Source organism: Hypanus sabinus, chromosome 9 (assembly GCF_030144855.1).
Source record: "Hypanus sabinus isolate sHypSab1 chromosome 9, sHypSab1.hap1, whole genome shotgun sequence".
Taxonomy (NCBI): domain Eukaryota; kingdom Metazoa; phylum Chordata; class Chondrichthyes; order Myliobatiformes; family Dasyatidae; genus Hypanus; species Hypanus sabinus.
In genome coordinates, this window is record NC_082714.1 from 69797026 (window position 1) to 69823336 (window position 26311).

Here is a 26311-nt window from a genome sequence, read left to right on the forward strand (position 1 = left end):
ATCACTCAATGAAACAAAACCAAGATTTTTGAACTACATATAGGTGACCCCTCTTTATAAAGGTAGTGTTCCTATGAAACCTTTCTTAAGCTGAAATGGCATAAAGCGAAGAACCATTAATTTATATGGGGGAAAATTTTCGTAAAAGCAAAAATCCTCTTTGTAATGCAAAAACAGGTTTCTAATATAGGTCTTTTGTAAAAGCAAAGTGACGTAAAGCAAATATTCGTAAACCGGGGGACACCTGTACCAGAATATTGAAAATTCTGCAATTTTGATATTAGAAGACTACTTTATGGACCTTTATACATTTCACCAATACCAGTTTCAAATATTCAACAAAAGGGATTTACATTTATCAGTGTCATTATGAGATTTAGAGATGAACACATTCTATACTGTTAAGTAACTGCAGATACCTACTCAGCATGGTGAGGGTCATTCATCATGTTCGTCTATAAGATATTTGTGCAGAATTAGGCCATTCGGCCCATTGAATCTGCTCCACCATTTGATCATGGTTGATCCTTTCTCTCTCAACACCATTCTCCTGCCTTCTCCCCATAACTCAGCAAGAATCTATCAAGCTCTGCCTTAAAATACACTCAATGACTTGGCTTCCACAGCCAAGTGGCAAAGAATTTCACAGATTCACCACCCTCTGGCTAAAGTCATTCCTCCTCATCTCTGTTCTAAATGGATGTCCCTCTATTCTGAGGCTTTGCCCTCTGGTCCTTCACTTCCCGAGTACGGCAAATGTATTCAATTGGTCACTCCTTTGCCCATTCTCCTGATCTGTCCAAATCCTTTTGTAGCCTCCCTGCTTCCTCAACACTCAAATACAAAAGTACAACTGCAGATGCTGTGGATCAAAGAATACGTACACAAAGCTGGAAGAACTCAGCAGGTCAGGCAGCATCCGTGAGAAAAGAGTAGCCAATGATTCGGGCTGAGACCCTTCATCAGGAATGGGGGTGGGGGGGAGAGAGGGCCAAAGCCCAGGAATAGAGATAGGGGAGGGGGTAGGGACTAGAGGCACCAGGTGGAAAACCAATCAGAGGAAAGATAAAGGGGGAGGGGGAGGGGATAAGCATGAAAGAACTGTAGAAATAAAGAAGCAGAAGGTTAAAAGGGGAGAGAGGCAGAGAGGGACTTGGGATAAGGGAAGGGGGAGGGGAGGGAATTACCAGAAATTGGAGAATTCAATGTTCATACCACCAGGCTGGAGGCTACCCAGATGGTAGATGAGGTGTTGCTCCTCCAACCTGAGTTTGGCCTCATCAGGGCAGTAGAGGAGGCCATGTATGGACATATCTAGACGGGAATGAGAGGCAGAGTTGAAATGGGTGGCAACCGGGAGGTCCTGTCCATTGTGACGGACAGAGTATAGGTGCTCAACGGAGCGGTCCCCCAATCTGCGTTGAAGTGTTGCCTCATCCGGAAGGACTGTCTGGGGCCTGGAATGGTGGTAAGGGGGGAGGTGTGGAGACAGGTGTAGCATTTGCCCTTGCAGGGATAAGTGCCAGGTGGGATAAGTGCCGGTCTCCATCTCTGGAGATTGTATGCACTGACATCTTCTACAAACCCACTGACTCCCATAACTATCTTGACTATACCTCTTCCCATCCTGCCCAATGCAAAAATGCCATTCCCTATTCCCAGTTCCTCCGTCTCCGCCTCATCTGCTCCCAGCATGAGGCTTTCCGTTCCAGGACTTCTCAAATGTCCTCTTCAGGATTGTGGTTTCCCTTCTGGGCGTCATCAAAGATGCCCTCACCCGCATCTCCTTCACTTCCTGCACTTCAGCCCTTAACCCATCCTCCCGTCACCACAACAGGGACAGGGTTCCCCGTCCTCACCTACTACCCCACCAGCCTCCGGATCCAACATATTATCCTCCACAACTTCCGCCACCTTCAACAGGACCCCACCACCAAGCACACCTTTTCCTCCCTACCCCTCTCAGCTTCTCGCAGGGATCGTTCCCTCCGCGACTACCTGATCCACACGTCCCTCCCCATAGAACTTCCACCGGGCACCTCTAGTCCCTACCCCCTCCCCTATCTCTATTACTGGGCTTCGGCCCTCTCTTCCCCGCCCCCATTCCCGATGAAGGGTCTCGGCCCGAAACACTGGCTGCTCTTTTCTCACGGATGCTGCTTGACCTGCTGAGTTCTTCCTGCGTTGTGTACTTATTCCTCAACACTACCTGCCTCTTTACATACCTTCATATCATCCGCAAATTTTGCCACAAAGCTATCAATTCCTGCCATGCAAATCACTGAAATACAAGGTAAAAACAAAAGTCACTGGCAGCTGAACAGAAAAGGCTCCCTTTATTCTCACTCTTTGCCTCCTGCCAATCAGCCAATGCTCTATGCAGGAATCTGTCAACTTCTGCTTTAAATAAACCCATGGACAATCGCAGTCGGTGACAGAGCATTCCATAGATTCATCACTCTGTGGCTAAAATAATTGCTCCTTGCCTCTGTTCTAAAAGGTGGCCCCTCAATTCTGAGGCTGTGCACTCTAGTTCTGGAAACCCCCACCAGAGAAAATATCCTCTCAGTCCTTTCAAGATTCAGTAGCTTTCAATGAGATCTCCTCGCATTCTTCTAAATTCAATTGAGTACAGGCCCAAAGCTGCAAAACACTCCTTATACATTAACCACTTCATTCCCAAGATCAACCTCATGAACCTCCAACAGGGTTCCACCAATGAGAATATAGTATTTTTGAAATATGGAGCCCAAACTGGTTGACAATGCTCCAAGTGCGGCCTGACTAGTGTCTTATAAAGGCTTAGAATTATCTCCTGGTTTTTATATTCTATTCCCCTTGATATAAATGCCAACACTGCATTTCCCTTCTTTACCACAGATTCAACCTGTAAATTAACCTTCTGGAAGTTTTGCATGAGGACTCCTAAGTTCCTTTGCACCTCTGATGTTTGAATTTTCTCCCCATTTAGATAATAGTCTGCACTACTGTGTTCCTTTTACCAAAATGCACTATCATACATTTCCCAACACTGTATTCCATCTGCCACTTTTTTGTCCATTCTTCCAATCTGTCTAAGTCCTGCTGTTATTTATTTTATCATTAGTCTCAAAGTACTCCAAAATCTCATCCTTAATAATGGACTCCAACACTTTCCCAACCACTGAGATTAGGCTAACTGGTCTATAATTTTCCTTCTTTTGCCTTCCTGCCTTCTTAAAGAGTGGAGTGACATTTGCAATCTTCCAGTCCTCTGGGACCATGCCAAAATCAAGTGATTCAAGAAATCTGCCATTTCTTTGGCCCCATTACTACCTCACCAGAATCATTTTCCAGAGGTCCAATAACAACTCTCACCTTTTTACTCTTCATATACCAGATTCTGCAGGACATATCTATCCTCATGCCTTGTTAACCATTCCCAGAAACTTCAGCTATCTTTGCTCTGCTGGCATCTGTCAGTATCCCTGTCCAATCCACCTGGGCAAGCTCCTCTCTCATGCCTTTGGAATTCCCTTTATTCCAAAACGATACTGATACATCTGACTTGTGCTTCTCCTCCTCAAATTGCGGCATGAATTCAAACATATTTTGATCATTGCCTCCTAATGGTTATTTTACATTAAGCTGACTAATAAAATCTGGATTATTACACAACACTCAATCTAAGATGGCCTTTCCCCGAGTAGGCTCAAGCACAAGCTCCTCTAAATATCCATCTGGGAGGCATTCAAGAAATTCCCTCTCTTGCGATCTGACACCAACCTGATTTTCCCAAACCCCTTTCATACTGAAGTCCCCCAGTAAGGGTAATTACGACATTACCCTTATTACATGGCCTTTCCAGTTACCTTTGCAATCCCAACCCCACATCTTGGCTATTTGAAGGCCTATATATGATTTCAGCCATGACTCAATGATGCTCACAACGTCATACCGACCAATCTCTAATTGTGCCGTCAGTTTATTCACAATATTCTGAATGCTACGTGTATTTAGTATAACATCTTCAGTCCTGCATTCTTTGCCCTTTTGAATTTACCTCTGTGGTACAATTTAATTCTTTGCTCTATCTGAATTTGTATCCAATCATTGCCTTGTCACTAGACACTAGAATACTACAGCACAGTACAGGCCCTTCAGCCCTCGATGTTGTGCCAACCCACATATTCCTTAAAAAAAAGGACTAAACCCACACTACCCCATAACCCTCTATTTTTCTTTCATCCATGTGCCTGTCCAAGAAGCTCTTAAATACCCCTAATGTTTTAGCCACCACCACCATCCCTGGCAAGTCATTCCAGGCACCCACAACCCTCTGTGTAAAGAAAAAACCCTGATATCTCCCCTAAACTTCCCTCCCTTAACTTCGTACATATGCCCTCTGGTATTTGCTATTCATTCCCTGGGAAACAGGTACTGACTATCCACCCTATCTATGCTTCTGATAATCTTGTAGACCTCTATCAAGTCCCCTCTCATCCTTCTATGCTCCAAAGAGAGAAGTCCCAGCTCTGCTAACCTTGCCTCATAAGACTTGTTTTCCAATCCAGGCAACATCCTGGTAAATCTCCTCTGCACCCTCTCCATAGCTTCCACATCCTTCCTATAATGAGGTGACCAGAACTGAACACAATACTCTAAGTGCTGTCTCACCAGAGATTTGTAGAGTTGCAACATGACCTCTCTACTCTTGAACTCAGTCCCACTATTAATGAAGCCTAGCATCCCATAGGTCTTCTTAACTATCCTATCAAGCTGTGCAGCGACCTTGAGGGATGTATGGATTTGAACCCCAAGGTCCCTCTGTTCATCCACACTCTTAAGTAACCGACCATTAACCCTGTACTCAGCCTTCTGGTTTGTCCTTCCAAAATGCATCACCTCACACTTATCCAGATTGAACTCCATCCGCCACTTTTCTGCCCAACTCTGCATCCTCTCTATATCCTCTTGTAACCTTCAACAACCTACAGCTTCATCCACAACTCCTCCAATCTTTGTGTCATCCGCAAACTTCCTCACCCATCCTTCCGCCTCTTTATCCAGGTCATTTATAAAAATCACAAAGAGCAGGGGTCCCAGGACAGATCCTTGAAACACTCCACTTGTCACCGATCTCCGGGCAGAATACTTCCCTTCCACTACTACCCTCAGCTTTCTTCCTGTAAGCCGATTCTTTATCCAAACAGATTTTTTGTACTTCCTTACATTCATATTACTCCCATTAACTACTTATAAAACTGCTTGCTCATCATCAGCTCTGTCATACTGGTTCCCATCCCTCTGCCATATTAGTTTAAACCACTCCCAACAGCTCTAGTAAACCTGCCTGCAAGGATATTGGTCCCCATCTTGTAATGCTTTTCTCTATTGTCTGACTGGACAGCATCACCATAGTCAGAAAAGAATTTCAAATATCTTTCCTCATTCTGCAGCATATTAATTGAATTTCTGAAAGAGCTGGCTACTTCTACTTTTGACTGACACCATGCTCCTTAGTAAATCATAAAACATACTGGGCAAGTATGCCAATGATACTGGCTCTATCTCCCAGTTTTTCAGCTCTTTCTACTGCTACCATGTTGTCAGACTGTTATGAAATCCAATTTTCTTTAGTCTCAAGCCAGAATGACCAAATGCATTATCCTCAATCTCCATTTATTCAGTAAGCCAAGGTTTCACTCAGGTTTCCTATTTACTAGAGTGAACAGAAGGTTTACACAAACTCATTTGCTGTCATCTTCAACAATAGTCAGAAAATTTAATTGGGTCAATATACCAATAGGAACTTCCCTTTGTTGTTATACATGATAGCATTACTTACACATCGTTTGTCCACATCCGTGCCCAGCTGAACTTGCAAACATGCAGACAGTCTTTTATGAATATTATGGGAAATAATCCTGATGGTATCCATGCGCTTCTCAATCTACAGCAGAAACAAGAATGGTAAATTTCAATTTAATCTCCCTTATTCGTTTCCATTTTGCAATTGAGCATAAAATACATAAATGGTTGATTGGTATTAATAAATTCATGAATTATAAAACTATAGAATGCAGGGTGAGAATATAAAGAGAATCATACAGGACTGAATCTGATTGATAGCATCAGCTCACCATCTCTGGCAAATGAAACATCAAGTGCACTTAGTTTTTCAAAATAAAGAAGACAGAGTTTGCCTCAAAATATTCGTATCAGCTCCAAGAGCCATCTTGGAGTGTGCAATTTGAAAGATTTGTAAATAAGCATCAATGGTTTGTTGATGGATTCTGGCTCCACTCCCAACGCTAAATCAGTTCATTCTGGAAGGCTCTGCCATATACCAGAGCTGCTACCTTTCAAATATAGTATTAAACGGAGGCTCCATACAGTGATCCCTGGGCTCCAGATCAAGAATAGGGAGGACTCCAAAAGTCAGGCTATTCTTTCTTCTAACACCATGAAATAAAGTTGCTATCTGTAGGAGTATGTTGTTTGCAAATTCCAACAGCGACTGCACTTCAAAAAAGATTCATTGTCAAGTGCTGGGTGTATCTGATAGCATGAAAGGCACTTTATAAATGGAAACTATTTTCACTCATGGAAACAGTGTCAATTTATAGACTACCTGTCAGTCTGCCATCACTATATTACCCACTTCTTTAACACCCAATGATACTGCCTTTTCCTCACCTACAAGCTGTACAGTGCATTTAGGATTCTGGGCCTGAATCCTTACAGAATGAGTAAGAACAAAACAATCAAAAATAAAGATATGTTCAGACTTATGAATGGTCCAAGGAAGAAAAACTGATTTTTCAGAATGATTTCAGTATGAAATTTTAGTATCACTGCACAAAAGAAACACTGCTTTGTAACTGAGGTAAAAGAAGGAATTGAAGCCCATTGTTTCATTGGTCTGGTGTCCTCTCCATTTGATGAATTCATGGACAGGTGTATGGTGGTTGCTGTCTACAATGATTTTCAGGCTTACGGGAAAGAGCCGAGTTTTGATCAGATTTGCAGAATTCAACCATCCAGCAAGGAGACAGAACCTTTGGTTCATCAGTTCCATACTGACCCTTCAGTCCATCTCCACTAAGCCCATCTGCCCACATTACTTATATGCCATGCCAACCAGTATTCATCTAAGTGCCTCTTAAACATAGTAATTACATCTGATTTCATCACTTCCATTGGCAGACCATTCGAGTTCTCAACCACCCAGTTTAAAAAAACTTATTTCTCAGCTATCTCTTAATATTCCTTCTTCTGACCTTAAACCTATGCCCTCTTGATTTTGATATCTCTACTGTGGAGAAGAAAGGTGTTCAGATTTACCCAGTCAATGCCTCTCATGATCTTTTAAACGTCTGCCTGATCACACCCCTACTCCAACCACCTTCACTTCAAGGAAAAAAATTCAGCCTATAAATCTCTTGCCATATCTAAAGTCCTCCAATCAGGCACCAGGCTTCTGAATCCCCTCTGCATTCTCTCCAGTGCAATCACACCCTTCTGATAGTATGGTTCCCAGAACTGCACATAATGCTGTCAAAGGGTCTCGGCCCAAAACGTTGACAGTGCTCCTTCTTATAGATGCTGCTTGGCCTGCTGTGTTCCACCAGCATTTTGTGTGTGTTGTGTGCACATAATACTCTAAGGGCGACCACTCATATTCTGTTTCCCAATCTATAAAGGCAAGCATGCCAGATGCCTACTTCACCACCTCTTGACTTCCATTGCTACTTCCAAGGAACAACATACTTGGATCCCTTGGCCTTAACCACAATAATTATCAATGGCCTATGTACTTTTCCTCAAAATTCGAATTAGGAAATATGAATTAGATCTTTTTTTTATAAATACTGTTAACTATTACTTGAGTATGTTTGTATAAGCTGAGTGTTTACAAATAAAACTGTTACTAATCAAATGTCAGGATCAATCATTAACTAACCCCTACCTGACAACTTCACCATCTACCAACTCATATACAATTGGTTTCAGCTCCTCTCAGCTATGTTAGAAGATGGGAACAAATTCTATCAGAGATACTGCTCGATTGAGTGATAAACAATCAGAAGTCAAAGCTCCTAGGGAGATTTTGGCCACTGTCTTATGGCCAAATAGCTCTTTTTTAAAAACTATAGAGAAATTCAAATGTAGAGAAAGATACTTGACAAGCTGTCAAATGAAAAGTTACTCCACAAGCTAAGCTCATACCATTGTAGATAAAAGGGAAATTTTCAGCTTGGCAAGCTCTAACTAGTGAGATGCCACACTGCCAAAGCTCTTCAGACTTTGTGAGATAAAGAGACTGGGTGTGTTGCCACACTCTGAAGATACAACTGTTAGTACAGTGTCCGCAGGACAATAAACACATAAAGCAAATGGATACAAATTTGGCAAATGGTGCATAACATGAAGAAATATGAAATTATTCATTTTGCTAGAGTGAATGGAAAAGCAAATTATTTGAATGGAAAGAGACTGTATAAGTTCTGTTCACAGGAATCTGAAGTACAAAAGTGACACGTACACACAAATTGTTCCTAAGGAAAGTAGAAAGCTAGTTTTTATTAGAGGAGATTCAAGATTTTTTCAAGATGCAAGTTTATTTATCACACATAATTCAAAACATTCACTGAAATACGTTGATTGCCTGAGGATGTGGTGAGGGCAGCCCGCAAGTGTTGCCAGACGTTCTGGTGCCAACATAACACGTTCATAATGCTTGACAGAATAACACAGAATACAAGCCAAACAATAAAAGCCCTTTCCCTCCCTCTCACACACATACATGCTCAGTACTTTAACCTCCAACAGACTTGGATTTGGGCTTTTAGACACTAGGCTTTGATCTCCCCAGGAGACTTGCAGAGATCGCAGACTCAGCTTCAGCTAATAGGCCCCAACTTCCAAACATCCAATTCGAACCCCACCCCCCAGCCTTGCACAATCCTCAGCATCAATCTTAGAACATGCTGATTACTCAACACAAGGTCTCAAATTCCAGACTTGCTGATGACCGCTGATGTCACTTCACTCGTCCTTCAACTCCCATCTCATCAATTTGCGAGCTCAGATGGTTATCGAAACTCATTCCTACTGTCACAAGGAACTCCTGCTCTGGAACCCACTGAAAGCTCACAGACTTGGGGTGGGGAGTTGTGATGACTACTTATTGATAGTCCGACACTTAACCATGCAAGTCATATATCCATGACAGAGATGGGGACTATCTGCAAGTGTACACACTGTAACACATCTAAAGTATTGTGTAGAATTTGGTCTCCTTATTTGAGGGATATAATTGCATTTAATGCAGATCAGAGGGGATTCACTGGATTGATTCCCAGAATGAAGGGGCTGATATGAGAAAAGGCTGCTGCTGGAGCTTGAAGTATTCTATTGAAACCTAGAAGGTAACAGGCTTTTCAGCTTCCCAACAACCTTCTGCTTAATAACAGCAACTTCTGCCACCTGACTCTCAAACTTCTGGCATACTGCTGGTGTCTTTCTTAGTGAAGACTGATGCACAATACTTACTGTGTTTGTCTGCTGTTTCTTTGTCCTCCATTACTATCTCTCCAGCTGCATTTTCCAGTGGTCCGATATATACCTGAAAAAAGCTTTTTGTATCTTCTATTATACCATTTCCTATCCCCTTGTCCCTCTCTCATTTTATCTCCTTGCCCACCCATCACCTCCCTCTGGTACTCTCCCCACCATTTTTCTTTCTTCCATGGCCTTCTGCCTTCTGTCCAATCAATAACTTCCTAGCGTTTCTCTCTCCGTTACCCCCACTTTTCAAATCTACTCCTCAACTTTTTTTCCTATAGTCTTGCCTGAAGGCTTTCAGCCCGAAATGTTGACCATTTATTTTCCATAGATGCTGCCTGACCTGCTGCATTCCTCCAGCATTTTGTGTGTGTTGCTTGGATTTCCAGCATCTGCAGATTTTCTCATGTTTGTCTTTCACCATTCAATAATTTCAATTCGGTCACTCTTCTGAATTCCAGTGAATACAGGCCAGAGTTGTCAAACACTCTTCATAAGACAAACTGATCAATCCTGGAATCATTTTCATGAACCTCCTTTGAACCCTCTCAATTTTCAGCATATCCTTTCTATGATAAGGGGCCCAAAACTGCTCACAAGGCACCAACTGAGACTAAACTGGTGCTTTATAAAGTATCAACATTCCATCCTTACATTTATATTCTAGTTCTCTTGATATAAATGCTAACATCACATTTGCCTTCCTCACCACAGACTCAACCTGCAAATTAATCTTTAAGGTATCCCTCATAAGGCCATGCTGTCTATCTCTAATCAAACCATGCTTCTCAAAACGCTGGTAAATCCAGTCTCTAGGTATCTTCTCCAGTAACACAGCAAATTTTTTTTCAGAAGTGTTGCTTCCTCATAATTTTTTTTTGGTTATGATAGAAAGATAATGCAGGAAATGAATCTTTAGTGACATGTTGCATTTCATGGTTTTGTATGCTTGAAACATGTTGTCAAATAGCTGCAAGCAATTGGTGCTTTGTAGTTGTCAAGAAAAATTCAACAACATCCTTGAATGCCTTAAACATGATTTTCTCCAGTCCCACTAGAAGTTCTTTGAGTTGCCTGTCATTGATGACCTGTTTGATTTGTGGACCAACAAAAATGCCTTCCTTAACCTTGGCATCAGTTATTCTGGGAAACATCTGTCCAAATATCGAAATCCTTCATGGAAATTTTTGTGCTTGGTGACAGCAGATTCCATCCTTGCAGACTTGAACCCAGTAATTCTACTTCAGCCTTTGACAAACCCAAGTCTCTGACCAGGTCATTTAACTCAGACAGTTAACAGATGAGACTCACTTGACGTAAAGGAATCAAGATCTGTATCGGTATTAGTGTCATGTTCCACCCCTGACTCATGCATTATGGCATCTTCGTCTGCCTCCTTTAGACGTCATGTCTCTGGTGGCTTTAGTATTGGAAGACTATCATCATGCGGCACAGATCTCCTGGCTGAAGGGAGACTCCCAGATGCACAGAATAACTTCTACGCCCATTTTGAGGTGGAAAATGATGTGGCGGCGAGGAAGTCCACCCCTCCTACAAATGACCAGGTGCTGTGTCTCACCGTAGCTGATGTGAGAAGAACCCTGTGTACAGTCAACCCATGGAAGGCTGCTGGACCACACAACATTCCTGGTAGAGTGCTCAGAGGATGTGCAGACCAGCTAGCAAATGTTCTCACTAACTTCTTCAACATCTCCGTGAGCAGCGTCATTGTTCCAACGTGCTTCAAGGCCGCCACCATTGTCCCTGTGCCGAAGAAGTCTTCAGTGTCCTGCCTAAATGACTACCGTCCTGTTGCACTCACATCAATCATTATCATGAAGTGCTTCGAGAGGCTTGTCATGGGGCACATCAAGACCCTGCTGCCCCCCTCACCGGACCCCCTACAGTTTGCGTACCGTCCCAACCGCTCAACAAATGATGCTATTGCCATCACCCTCCACCTGGACAAAAAAGACACATACATTCGGATGCTGTTATAGACAATAGATAATAGGTGCAGAAGTAGACCATTCGGCCCCTCGAGTCTGCACCGCCATTCTGAGATCATGGCTGATCATTCACTATCAATACCCAGTCCGGGGGTCGGCAACCTGCGGCTCCCGAGCCATTTGTGGCTCTTTCACCTCTGTGCTGCGGCTCCCTGTGGCTTTGGGAAATAATTGGTCAGTATTTAATTAAAATGTATTTTATGTTAGTTTGTTAGCTTTTGAAATGTAATTCTAAATTTGAAGATTATGGTGATCTTGTACAATCTAAGTGTGGCGACACATTTCCTCACAATTAGCCAGCATTCCGGCTAAGGGAGATAGCCTACGGGGGTTTGTGAGTACGCGTCTTTTGCAGCATCTGCGTCCATGGGGGCTGGGTTGAGGGAGGCTTAAAAGCAAGGCTGTTTAGTTCGAATAAAGTTATTCGACTGCAGTTTACTGACTGCGTGAGCACACCGCTACAACGTGTTTTTATCGCTATTAATATACGTCACCACTGCCAATACCTGACACCCGCCAGTGCGCGATTTCTTTAATTTTTCGATCCAAGGTAAGCCAACTATGGAGAATTCTAAAAAAAGAAAAGTGACTGAAGAAAACAGAACGTTTAATGATACGTGGACAGATTCATTTGCTTTCACTGTTGACGAGACTGGTTTACCGGTATGCTTAATATGCAATGAGAAACTAGCAAACAACAAAAAGTCAAATGTCGCAAGGCATTTCCAGAGTAAACACGCAGCCTTTGCTCAAAAATATCTGGATGGAGATGAGAGAAAAAAAGCCGTTTCGGAACTGATGCGGAAGGTTGATCTGAGCAAAAATCATTTCCAGAAATGGATGAAGTCTGGAAAATCAACGACATACGCCAGTTATATTGCCGCTCAGGAAATAGTCAGGCACGGGAAGCAGTTTACAGATGGTGAATATATAAAAGAATCTTTCATTAAGATTTCAGAACATCTATTCACGGACTTTAAAAACAAGAGTGAAATTGTGCAGAAAATCAGGGATATGCCCCTCTCTGCAAAGACTGTCAAAGACAGAACCATAAAAATGGCAGAAGACATCACAAGACAGCAAATTAAAGACATCAATTCAGCTGTGGCCTACTCGATTGCCTGTGACGAGTCTAAAGACAAAGGTGATATTGAACAAATAGCGTTGTTCTGCCGGTATGTAAACTCTGCCGGGCCACAGGAAGAACTGATTGAGTTGATACCTCTAAAAGACCAAACACGGGGGGAGGACATCTGTGAGGCTGTCTTGAATTGTTTAAGAGCCAAAGGAATAAAGACCACCCATCTGGTGTCAGTAGCTACTGATGGGGCGCCGAATATGACGGGAACGCACAAGGGATTTGTGGCTTTACTGCAGAAGTCGCTGGACAGAAAGCTGCTGACTTTTCACTGCATCTTGCACCAAGAGACACTGTGCGCTCAAACATTTCCTCCGGAATGCACAGAAGTAATGGATGTTGTCATTCAGATTGTCAATAAAATAATGGCAAAAAGTTTAAATCACCGTCAATTCCGTTTGTTACTGGACGAGATGGAAAGCGCATATTCTGATCTCCTGCTGCACAACAAAGTCCGGTGGCTGTCCAAAGGGGAGGTGCTGAAACGCTTTGTCGCGTGTCTGGAAGAAGTGAAAACTTTCCTGGGCAGCAAAGGGCTCACCTTTCCTGAGCTGGAACAGCCAGAGTGGCTGGAAAAGCTACACTTCATGGTAGACATGACAGCGCACCTGAACACGCTGAACACAGCTCTTCAACGGGGTAAGGACGTACAGCCCTGCACATGTTGAAGGATGTCTTGGCATTCGAGTGCAAGTTGACAGTGCTTGCCAGAGATTTACAGAAAGGCACATTGTCTCACTTCCCCAATTTGAGAGAGTTCAAACAAGGTCACGACATGATAAATTCGGAGTATTTACATTCTGCAATCATCGCAATGCAAACATCGTTTGGGAAACGCTTCTGTGAGTTCAGAGAGGGAAAAAACACATTATCCTTCCCGGTCACTCCCTTAAGCATCGATCCTTCCCTACTGAATACGACTGCATTGGCAGGTGTGAGTCAACCTGATCTTGAGATGGAACTGGCCGACATAGCCGACAAAGACATATGGCTGTCCAAGTTTAGACGCTTGACAGCAGACCTTGAAGATGTTGCCCGTCAGAAGGCCGTTCTTGCTCAGAATCACAAATGGAGTGATATTGAAAACCTTCCAAAACCGGACAAACTTGTGTTCGAAACATGGAATGCTATGCCCGACATTTATGTAAACATGAAAAAGTATGCGCTTGGAGTCCTGTCGATCTTTGGATCCACATATGTATGTGAGCAGGTGTTCTCCAACATGAACTTTATTAAAAACAAACATCGCGCACGCCTCACAGATGACAGCTTGCGATCCTGTGTAAAGATGAAGGTGACGTCATACAGCCCTGATGTGCAGACGCTGTGCGCTGAGGTCCAGGAGCAGAAATCCCATTAACCAAGTATGATAAATATTTTAATTGCCTATTATTTTATGTATATTCATATTTTTTCATTGTTCAGTGAAATAGTCCTTTTATTTTTCAGGCTGACAGCTGGCTGATGTTATTTTTGGTTTGCTGCTGGCGGCAAATTTAAGTTTGGCGTTTTTCGTAAATACAAGAAGGACTCAAATAGACGTTGAGTATTTTACTTAAAAGTAACCTTCAACCCAACGTCTTTTTTTCGGAGTTCAAAATGTTTTTGTTGCATGCAGAAATGTAATTTCGTTTTCTCTGCAGGAGTTCATCAATTTCATAAATGCAACACATTATAGTTTGTTTATACATAGCATAAAGGCAAAAAAAAACGTTGTATGCAGTGTTATTTCATTTTAAATGTCAAACGGGTTTTGCGGCTCCCAGTGTTTTCTTTTCTGTGGGAAACGGGTCCAAGTGGCTCTTTCAGTGGTAAAGGTTGCTGACCCCTGACCCAGTCCCTGCCTTGTCCCCATATCCCTTGATTCCCCTATCCATCAGATATCTATCCAGCTCCTTCTTGAAAGCATCCAGAGAATTGGCCTCCACCGTCTTCCGAGGCAGTGCATTCCACACCTCCACAACTCTCTGGGAGAAGAAGCTCTTCCTCAACTCTGTTTTAAATAACTGACCTCTTATTCTCAATCCATGCCCTCTGGTACTGGACTCTCCCAACATCTGGAACATATTTCCTGCCTCAATCGTATCAAATCCTTTAATTATCTTAAACGTTTCAATCAGATCCCCTCTCAATCTCCTCAATTCCAGCGTGTACAAGCCCAATCTCTCCAATCTCTCTGCGTAAGACAGCCCTGCCATCCCAGGAATCAACCTAGTGAATCTACGCTGCACTTCCTCAATTGCCAGAATGTCCTTCCTTAAACCTGGAGACCAAAACTGTACACAATATTCCAGGTGTGGTCTCACCAGGGCCCTGTACAAATGCAAAAGAACATCCTTGCTCTTGTATTCAATTCCCCTTGTAGCAAAGGCCAACATTCCATTTGCCCTCTTCACTGCCTGTTGCACTTGCTCATTCACCTTCATTGACTGGTGAACTAGGACTCCTAGGTCTCTTTGCATTTCTCCCTTACCTAACTTGACAACGTTCAATAGACTTCAGTTCAGCATTCAACACAATCACCCCTCAGAAACTGATTGGAAAGCTGAGCCTACTGGGCCTGAACACCTCCCTCTGCAACTGGATCCTAGATTTCCTGACTGGGAGACCTCAGTCAGTCCAGATCGGGAGCAGCATCTCCAACACCATCACACTGAGCACAGGGTCCCCCCAGGGCTGTGTGCTCAGTCCGCTGCTGTTCACTCTGCTGACCCACAACTGTGCTGCAACACACAGCTCGAACCACACCATCAAGTTTGCCGATGACACGACCATGGTGGGTCTCATCAGCAAAAATGATGAGACAGCTTACAGGAGCAGCGGCTAATGGACTGGTGCAGAGCCAACAACCTGTCTCTGAATGTGAACAAAAGAGATGGCTGTTGACTTCAGGGAGGTATGGAGCAACCACTCCCCACTGAACATCAACGACTCCTCGGTAGAGATCGTTAACAGCACCAAATTTCTTGGTGTTCACCTAGCGGAGAATCTCACCTGGTCCCTCAACACCAGCTCCATAGCAAAGAAAGCCCAGCAGCATCTCTACTTTCTGCGAAGACTGAGGAAATTCCATCTCCCATCCTCATCACATTCTACAGGGGTTGTATTGAGAGCATCCTGAGCAGCTGCACCACTGCCTGGTTCAGAAATTGCACCATCTCGGATCGCAGGACCCTGCAGCGGATAGTAAGGTCAGTTGAGAAGATCATGGGGGTCTCTCTTCCTGCCATCGCAGACTTTTACACTACACTCTGCATCCGCAAAGCAAACAGCATTATGAAGGACCCCATGCACTCCTCATACAATCTCTTCTCCCTCCTGCCATTTGGGAAAAGGCACCAAAGCATTCGGGCTCTCACGACCAGACTATGTAACAGTTTCTTCCCCCAAGCTATCAGACTCCTTAATACCCAGCACCTGGCCTGACACCAGGCCCTATTGTCCTGTTTATTATTTATTGTAATGCCTGCACTGTTTTGTGCACTTTATGCAGTCCTGGGTAGGTCTGTAGTCTAGTGTAGTTGTGTGTTTTTTTTTCTCTGTGTTGTTTACGTAGTTCACCCTAGTTTTTGTAATGTGTCATGTAACACCATGGTCCCAAAAAACATTGTCTCATTTTTACTACCAGCTGTCATGGTCAAAATGACAATAAAAGTGACTTGACTTGACTTGGGGTATTCAGTGGATTTCTTGTTTTTAACAGAGAAACCAGACACACTGGTCAGAAAGAAGTAGCAGTCTGTCACTTGATCCTTCTGCTCTTGCCATACCATGATAGTGAATGGCATTGAGTCAAGCTCCAAGATTGATAGTGCATGTTGTGCACTGTGAGGAGTCCAGGCTTTGTCTTGGTCGCCAATTTTATACCCAAAGTAGAGCTCATAGACTTTCTTAGTAAGAGGAGCCATGCACCGTCTTTGAGATTTAAATGTATACTCACCACAAATATAATAAAAAATATCATGGCTGTTGTAACATTGGAGATATTTTGCTATCACATTTACCCTTGATACCCCTTATACTTTATTATAATGAGTACACACAATATGCGCTGAGCATACAGAGCACCCGCATCAACGCGATCTCAAACCAATATACATTTAAGTGCAATGCATAGAATGGTGTGTAGGTGATGCTTTTATAGCCTTTCTAAAACCTGTCCTGCCATGCAGCACCTGCAAGACAGAAAATCTTTCAGCTTACATTGTGGGCAACACTTTAATTGACTTGTATTATGAATTGAAAGAACAAATATAGGCAATTTCAAAGAAAAAATTGTGTATGACAGGGAAATTTCATGGTGATTTTTGTGACCAACATCCTAAAATCCATAAAATAAACCCGAAAATATTCAGGAAACAATATCTTCATTGCCCAGTGATATCTGACCAGCACTGAAGTAAGACTCTGATCTGTAATTCCCAGGGTAATCCCTTCCTTTTACTGATTTCCACCCACACTGACTCAGTGGACAATCCCTTCACAACATCATCCCTTCTGCAATTCTGACAGTACCTCCAATTACCAGTATCACTCCCCCATCCCTCTAACCTCCCTCCTTGTTCTTTCTGAAATATCTAAACACCAGAACATCTAGCAGCTACTCCTGCACTTGTGACAGCCAAGTCTCCAAAATGGTCAAAACACTAGTTCAAGTTCCATGTGCTGACTCATGCTCCAAGCTCATCACCCTTGTCCTAAATAGACATACTTTAACCCATGCCACTGACTACTATTTTGCACTATCAACTGCCTATCTTTTCTCACAGGAACTCTACATGCTGCATCTACCTGTACACCACATGCCCCATCTTCAGACTTATCACTGTGGTCCTATCTCCCAGGTAAACAATTAAATCCTCCCCAACAGCTCTAGCTAATCTGCCCGCAAAGATATTGGCCCCTCACAAGTTCAGGTGTAACCCAAATATTTTGTACAGGGCATATTCTCATAAGAAATGCCAAGGATCCACAAATCTGAAACTTTGCCCCCTGCACCATTTCCTCAGCCACACATTTCTCTGCCAAATCTATCTATTCTTACTCTCACTGGTGTGCGGCACAGATGCAATCCAGAGATTACAATCATTGAGGTCCTGCTTTTCAGCTTCCTATCTAGCTCCGTATATTCTCTCTTCAGGACATCACTGTTTTGCCCACCTATGTGTGGTACCAAGATGTACCATGACTTCTGGTTGCTCCCCCCTTTCCATCCACCGGTAGAAAGCTGTGGACCCCAGATGTCTCTGACCTGGTACCTGGGTGGCAACATACCATCTGGGAGTCGCTTTCACAACCACAGAATTTCCTGTCTGCTCTGCTGACTATTGAATCTCCAATCACCATTATTGCACTCCTTCCCCCCCTTCCCTTCTGAGCAACAAACCAGACTCAGTGTCAGACCTAGTTGTTGTGGGTTTCCCCTGGTTGGTCATCCTCCCCAACAGTATCCAAATCATTATATATGTTACTGAGGGGAATAGCTAGAATAGTACTCTACACTGTCTGCCTATTCCCTTTCCCTCTCCTGATAATCTCCCAGCTACCTGCCCCCTGCAGCTAAGCGGTAACAACCTCTACATAGCTCATATCTATCACCTCCAAATTCTCTCTTATGAGCTGAAGGTCACCCAGCTGCACCTCTAGTTCTCTAACAAAGTTCAAAGTAAATGTATTATCAAACTACATATACAGTGTCTTGAAAGAGTATTCACTCCCCTCAATTATTTTCACACTTTACTGTCTCATTTTTTTGAAATTTAAAATATATTGTGGGCCAGCTGGTGGTGTAGTGTCATCAGCACTAAACCCAGCTGGGTCCTAACCTGGGCAGCAGGGAGGAAGAGCCTGGCATTCTGCTTCCATATCTTGCCTCAAAAACCCAATGGACCCTATGGTCCATGAGATCACGAAGTGTTGGACTCAACTAAACAACAACAAAAAAATTGAAGTAGGATTTTTGAGCTCATCTACAAAACATTGTATAACATATCAAATCAAAAGAAAATACCTGTCAACAATTTACTAAAAATTAAGAGCCAAAACCGTGAGGCTGAAGAAGTGTTCACCCCTTGGTAATTACTATACTAACTTTCCTCAGTTACAATACTCTCTATTACCTTACCGACTCACCCAATTTGTTAATATAGAAAATTGAATGACTTGGTTTCAATGAATTCTGAAGAATAAATACACCCTCTCTCTGTAAGGTCCAACAGTACAGTCAATTTTCAACAGACCATACCAAAATGAAGACAAAAGAGCATTCAAGGCAAGTCAGAGAACCACAAATCTGGGGAAGGGTCCAAACTCATCTCAAAGGCAATGAACATACTCGGAAAGTGTCACTTAGGCTACGTCCACACTAGACCACATAATTTTGAAAACGCCAGTTTCACGTAAAAACGATAGGCGTCCATACCAAACGTGTTTGAAGATACCTCCGTCCACATTAAAATGGGTATTTGGACGAATCTTCTCCTACTGGGCAGGTGCAGGACACATCTACAGAAAACAAGCGACATACTTGGTGTCGAATCTCCCTGTGAAAGTGCGTGTTTGTGCAGTTACAGACTAGAAAAACTTAAAAAGAAATTGCCAAATGACAGACAGCAGTTGGCTCTCATGCAGGAGGACTTAAAACTACTGGAGCATATGGAGGCAGCGGACAAGGAGTTCACGGACAGTATGACGAACATTGAAAAACTGACTAACTCTGTTGCATTAATAAAGCACCTTGTCAAATGTATAAAACATGTCTGCATCACTGTTATCTTGTACTTCCATACAATGTTACATTAGGCTGATACACATCTATCAGAGAAGTACTTGCATAAAAAGGTAAACCACCTTCATACTAGCAAGAACAGAAAACAAGGCAAAATAAATACTTACTTATTCAGTAAGTTATGGGTCAAAGTATTTGGTGAGTATATTTCTAACTCTTCTGACTTCTGTCTTGTTGTTGTCTGCTCTAAGATCGTTAGGTTGCGTGGTGGGGGGGGGGGTTGCGTTCAAGAAGACAATGAAATGCCGCACTGCCACCACCATCTGTTCTGACACATCATGACAGCGTATTTAAAAATCTCTGGTTACCTTGTCCACACTACTCTGCCCAATTGGCGTTTTCAAATTTACACTCTGGAGGGCATTTTAGAAAAGCTCCATTTTCGGGGGAGGAAAACGCCGTTTCAGTGTGGACAGGGGGTCAAAACTGCTGCATACCCCGTGGGTATCTTGTGACTGCCTTATGACCATGATGTAATTGAGTATCTTGTGAGCATGATGCAAAGGTCCTGTGATGGTGGACTGACGTAATTTTCCAGTCAGTGTGAAGTCACGTGATGACATGTTCTCAACAGGTATATAACGGGAAACCCCTGTTGTGACGCAGTTGATTCGTCGTTTAATTCATCAGTTACTTTGTTATGCTGCGTATTTGTCTCATGACGCAATTTCGTTTTAAAGTGGAGTTTTACTTTCTATTGTAAAGTACAGAATTGTTTTGCCGGCAGATTCGCCAATCGCTGCCAGTTTTGTTTGATATACCTTTGATTTGATTTTAAAATCTAAGTATTGGAGAGTGAAGACTTTACTGAAGTATGGGAACCCAAAGGTTCGAGTAAAGTTGGTGTCGTTCGGCGGTTTTATGAAGGATCAACCTTATTGAATCTTCGTTCAAGAATAATGGCCTGCATCTGAGATAACTTCTGCAAGAGTAGGAAGGTTTTGGTGCAGTGTCTATACTCCAAAATAAAAAGGTCAGTTCCTTTAAACTGTTTTATTTCCGTCATCGTGAATCCTTCAGACAAGGCATATTTCGGTTGGGATCAGCAGTAATGTCACATCTTCGAGGAATTCTTTACTTCAGGAAAGTCTCTCCTAATTGACTGTATAAATCACCTGGACTTTCGAATTTACATTTTAAGACTGTGTTCGCATTTAACACTTTAAGACTGTATTCAAATCTGCCATTTTAAGAATTATTCCAGATATTGGCTGTTTGCTAAATTGCCATACAGCAGTTAACTTCCGGTTAATTTAGTCGTTTGTTTACTTTTCATTTTTGTTGAGCAGAGTTTAATAAACGCTTATGTTTGTTTATAAAACCTAACTCAATTCTATATTCATTGTTGCTGGACACATAAAAAAAGAGAAAAAGCTTCAGTTACAGATTTATCCAGTCTATTGTGAATGTAGCTTTAGAATATACTGCAAAGATATGGAAGAATGTCTTGTGATTGGATGAGACTAAAGTGGAACTTTTTGGCCTCAACACTAAGTGGTATGTGTGGTGTAAATTTAAAACTATGCATCAACCAGGTAACAGCAACCTGACTGTAAATCCTGACTCATTACACCCGACTGGGTAATGAACCTGGTCAGGCAGCAGACCTCTTGGTGGGGGAGCATTTTGGTGAGAGTGACCACAACTCCCTTAGCTTCAGCATAGCTATGGAAAAGGGTAAAAACAGACAAAATGGGAAAGTGCTTAAACTGGGGAAGAGCTAACTATGAAGGGATGAGGCAGGAACTAGTGAGAGTAAATTGGAAACAGATGTTCAAGGGTAAAAGCACAGAAGTAATGTGGAGGAAGTTAGGGACTACTTATGCTGGGTTCAGGATAGGTTTGTCCCACTGAGACAAGGAAAAAATGGTACGAAAGAGGAACCGTAGCTGACGAAACATGTGAAGCAACCCATCAAGAGGAAGAAGGAAGCACATGTTAGATATAAGAAGCAGGAGGGGCTCGAGAGAAATATAGGGTAGCCGGGAAGGAGCTTAAGAAAGGACTTAGGAGAGCTCAAAAGGGGCATGTGAAGGCTTTGGCATGTAGGATTAAGGAGAATCACAAGGCATTCTATGCGTATGTGAAGAACAGAAGGATGACAAGAATGAAGGTGGAGCCGCTGAAGGATAAAGAGGGCAACATGTGCCTGGGGATGGAGGAGGTTGGGGAGGTCCTAAATGAATACTTTGCTTCAGAATTCACAAGTGAAAAGGACCTTGATCAGGGTGAGGTCAAAATAGAACAGGCCTGTGTGCTGGACAATGTGGAGATTAAGGAAGAAGTGTAAGATCTTCTTAAAAACAACAAGATTGATAAGTCCCCAGGGCCCAACATGATATACCCCAGGTTGCTGTGGGAAGTGAGAGAAGAGATTGCTGGAGCAGTTACTATGATCTTTGAATCCTCTTCAGCTGCAGGGGGAGGTGCCAGAGGATTGAAGAGTGGCAAATATAGTTCCCTTGTTTAAAAAAGTTAATAGGGAGAATCCTAGGAACCATAGAACAGTGAGTCTTAAGTAGGTGGTCTGCAAACTATTGGAAAGGATTCTTAAGGTTACGATTCACAAGCATTTGGAGAAGTACAGTCTACTCAAGAATAGTTAACAGGCTTTGTGAAGGGAAGGTCGTGCATCCCGAGCCTAACTGAGTTTTTTGAAGAGGTAACAAAAGAAATTGATGAGGGTAGAGCAGTAGATGTGGTCTACATTGATTTTAGCAAGGCATTTGACAAGGTCCCCCACGAGAGACTCATCCAGAAAGTCATGAGGCATGGGATCAGTGGAACTTGGCTGTTTGGATAAAAAAAATGGCTTACAGGAGAAAGCAGAGGGTAGTAGTGGAAGGGAAGTATTCTGCCCGGAGATCGGTGACTAGTGGAGTGCCGCAAGGATCTGTCCTGGGATCCCTGCTCTTTGTGATTTTTTATAAATGACCTGGATAAAGAGGCGGAAGGATGGGCGAGTAAGTTTGTGGATGACACAAAGATTGGAGGAGTTGTGGATGAAGCTGTAGGTTGTTGAAGGTTACAAGAGGATATAGACAGGATGCAGAGTTGGGCAGAAAAGTGGCCGATAATAATAAAAGAATCCGGATAAGTGTGAGGTGATGCATTTTGGAAGGACAAACCAGAAAGCTGAGTACAGAGTTAATGGTCAGTTACTTAAGAATGTGGATGAACAGAGGGACCTTGGGGTTCAAATCCATACATCCCTTAAGGTCACTGCACAGGTTGATAGGGTAGTTAAGAAGGTCTATGGGACGCTAAGCTTCATTAATAGGGGAATTGAGTTCAAGAGTAGAGAGGTCATGTTGCAACTCTACAAATCTCAGGTGAGACCACACTTACTATTGTGTTCAGTTCTGGTCACTTCATTATAAGAAGGCTGTGGAAGCTATGGAGAGGGTACAGAGGAGATTTACCAGGATGTTGCCTGGATTGGAAAACAATTCTTATGAGGCAAGATTAGCAGAGCTGGGACTTCTCTCTTTGGAGCATAGAAGGATGAGAGGGGACTTGATAGAGGTCTACAAGATTATGAAAAGCATAGATAGGGTGAATAGCCAGCACCTGTTTCCTAGGGCATGAATAGCAAATTCCAGAGGGCATATGTACAAAGTTAAGGGAGGGAAGTTTAGGGGAGACATCAGGGGTAAGTTTTTTTAAACAAAGGGTTGTGGGTGCCTGGAATGACTTGCCAATTATGGTATTGGAGGCTAAAACATTAGGGGTATTTAAGAGCCTCTTGGACAAGCTCTTTCAGGATGAAAGAAAAATAGAGGATTATGGGGTAGTGTGGGTTTTGTACTTTTTTAAAAAAACTTTTTTTTAAAGGAATATATAGGTTGGCACAACATCGAGGACTGAAGAGCCTGTACTGCGCTGTGCTCTAGTTAAAGAATGAAGATCATGTTATGGGGAAGCTTTAGAGCAGCAGATACTGAAAATCTGGTCAGGACTGATGGAAAATTAATGCTGCCAATTACAGAGAGATCCTGGATAAAAACCTGCTAGCCTCTGCCAGAAAGGGGAGGAAGTTTATCTTTCAATAGGCCAACGACCCAAAGCACACTGCCAGGGCAACAATGGAGTGGCTTCAAATGAAGAAAATCGAAGTCTTAGTGGCCCAGAGTCCTGACAACCTGATCAAACATCTCTGACAAGACCTGAAAATTGCCGTATAAGGCTGCTCCCCAACTAACCTGGCACAGCTTGAGCAATTTTGCAAGGAGGAATGGGTTAATCTTGCTCCATCACATTGTATAAAGCAAATAGAGTCTTATCCAAAAAAAGAGTACTGGCTGTAAACATTCGATGTTTTGGGCTAAGACCCTTTACCAATGTTCTGATAAAATGTTTCAACCTGAAATGTCCATAGATGCTGCCTGGCCTACTGAGTTCCTCCAGCATTTTGTGGGAGTTGCTCTGGATTTCCAGTTATCTGCAGATTTTCTCATGTTTGTGAGACTACTGGCTGTAACAGCTGTGAGAAATGGTTCAGCAAAGTACCAAGCAAAGGGCGAGGAATACTTCTGAACTGATACATTGCAGTTTTTTAACTTCTAGATTTTCATTCTTTACAATTTTCCCTGTTTTTTGGGCTGTACTGGGGCAAAAAGGTGGATGATTCACAAAAAAAACTCAGTTAAACTGATCAAAATCCCTGGTTGCAATACTTATTTATGTAAACAAAGGGTTGGAGCCTAAATACTTGGACAAGGCATTGCAAGTCTCCATATAGAACCTTGAGTTTCATTTTCCTGTGGGCATTCAGAGTAAATACAAGATACACGATGTCTACAAGGCTAGGGGAGAAAAAACCAGAGGACATGGGTTAAGGGTGAAGGGGGAAAAGTTTAAAGGGAACATTGGGGGGGCTTCTTTACACAGATAGGGGTGGGAGTGTGAAATGAGCTGCCAGATGAAGTAGTAAATGCGGGCTCACTTTTAACATTTAAGAAAAACTTTGACAGGTGCAGGTCAGTGGGACTAGACTGAAAAATGGTTCGGCACAACCAAGAAGGGCCAGAAGGCCTTTTTCTGTGCTGTATTGTTCTATGGTCCTAAACACTCATGCAGATGTAGCTATCAAGGAGATTAGGTTTTCCAGATCACCTACATCTGACATGAAGTACATACCACTGATCCTGCTTCCATTCTCATTACTCTAGACAGGTAATAATAGACAGAGAAAAAAAGAAGGAAAGAAACTTACCAGAAACTTCACTTAGCCTCCATCTTTCTTCACTGAGGCCTCTTGAGCCAAGGCCTCAAACTCTCCACTCCAACAATGTCCACTGCGCTTAAACCTCACATCTTTTTCTAGTCGTTTGCCAAGTGCTTAATAAACTACCATATCTCAAGCCCACCAAATATTTCTAAAAGGTACTCCTCACATTTTAAATCTCATGCATACTACTCGAAACTAGCAAATACTCACAATATTTCAAGCACACAAAAAAGTAAAAATGATTCAATTTTAATGCAGATATATTTATTACTTTAGAAAAATTCAATATATAATTGAAGTTCTCAGTGACAATTTAACCATATAACGATTACAGTACGGAAACAGGCCATCTCGGCCCTTCTAGCCCATGCCGAACACTTAATCTTACCTAATCCCACTGACCCACACTCAGACCATAACCCTCCATTCCTTTCCTGTCCATTTACCTATCCAATTTTGTTTTAAGTGACAATACCAAACCTGCCTCTACAACTTCTGCTGGAAGCTCATTCCACACAGCTACCACTCTCTGAGTAAAGAAATTCCCCCTCATGTTACCCTTAAACTTTTGCCCCTGAAGACTCAACTCATGTTCTCTCATTTGAATCTCCCTTACTCTCAAAGGAAAAAGCCTATCCACATCAACTCTATCTATCCCTCTCATAACTTTAAATACCTCTATCAAGTCCCCCCTCAACCTTCTACACTCCAAAGAATAAAGAATAAAGTGTTCAATCTTTCCCAATAATTTAGGTGCTGAAACCCAGGTAACATCCTAGTAAATCTCCTCTGTACTCTCTCTATTTTGTTGACATCTTTCCTATAATTCGGTGACCAGAACTGTACACAATACTCCAAATTCGGCCTTACCAATGCCTTGTACAGTTTTAACATTACATCCTAACTCCTATACTCAATGCTCTGATTTTATAAAGGCCAACATACCAAAAGCTTTCTTCACCACCCTATCCACATGAGATTCCACCTTCAGGGAACTATGCACTATTATTCCTAGATCACTCTGTTCTACTGAGTAGAATCCTGGATCTACTAGTAGATCCAGGATTCTACTGTTAACAAATGTCAAGAGCTTAGAATTTGAATCCAAGCATCAAATTTGGACAAGTAACGGAGAAGATTTCCATTGGACAGTAAATTGCATTAAGGGGTATGATATCTCAGCAAGGAAGTCAAGAAAGTACTAGATGAATGAAACAGGAAAGTTTAAAAAACTATCAGGAAGGAATATAGCTTTAAACTGGATGGTGACCTTGCTTTAGGAGTGTGAAATTTATATCCTCAAGAAGGACAAAAGTACCCCACAACCTAAATAATGAATGGATGATGTTTGTTAATTTACTGCAGGTCTGCATGTCAACATTTTACTATTAATGATAAAGATAGGGGAGAGGATGATACACTGAGATAAAGGATAGGGACAATGAGTGCAAGGAGAAAAAAATAAATGGCAAACAAGAGTTGCATACAAACTGAAACACAAGCATTTCATTGTCAGTCTTGATTCAATGAACTTAAGGCAACTGTCTTTGGAACAAATCAGCTTGGTTTTGGAGGGGAAACACTCCCAAGTATGTGCT

The 26311-nt window shown here is 42.5% G+C and overlaps 1 protein-coding gene across 7 annotated transcripts in view; it reads right to left on the reverse strand.

Moving 5' to 3' along the window:
* arhgap17a (Rho GTPase activating protein 17a) overlaps positions 1 to 26311 on the reverse strand; it is a 191558-nt gene that overhangs the window by 86682 nt on the left and 78565 nt on the right. For 4 of the 7 annotated variants that reach the window (XM_059979887.1, XM_059979888.1, XM_059979882.1 and 1 more), the window contains exon 3: positions 5828 to 5932. In XM_059979887.1, coding sequence (XP_059835870.1) covers positions 5828 to 5932 — 105 coding nt within the window. Of the gene's footprint in view, positions 1 to 5827; positions 5933 to 15690; positions 15871 to 19117; positions 19201 to 26311 lie in introns of all 7 variants that reach the window. The other 3 variants (XM_059979889.1, XM_059979884.1, XM_059979883.1) reach the window with 2 other exon arrangements.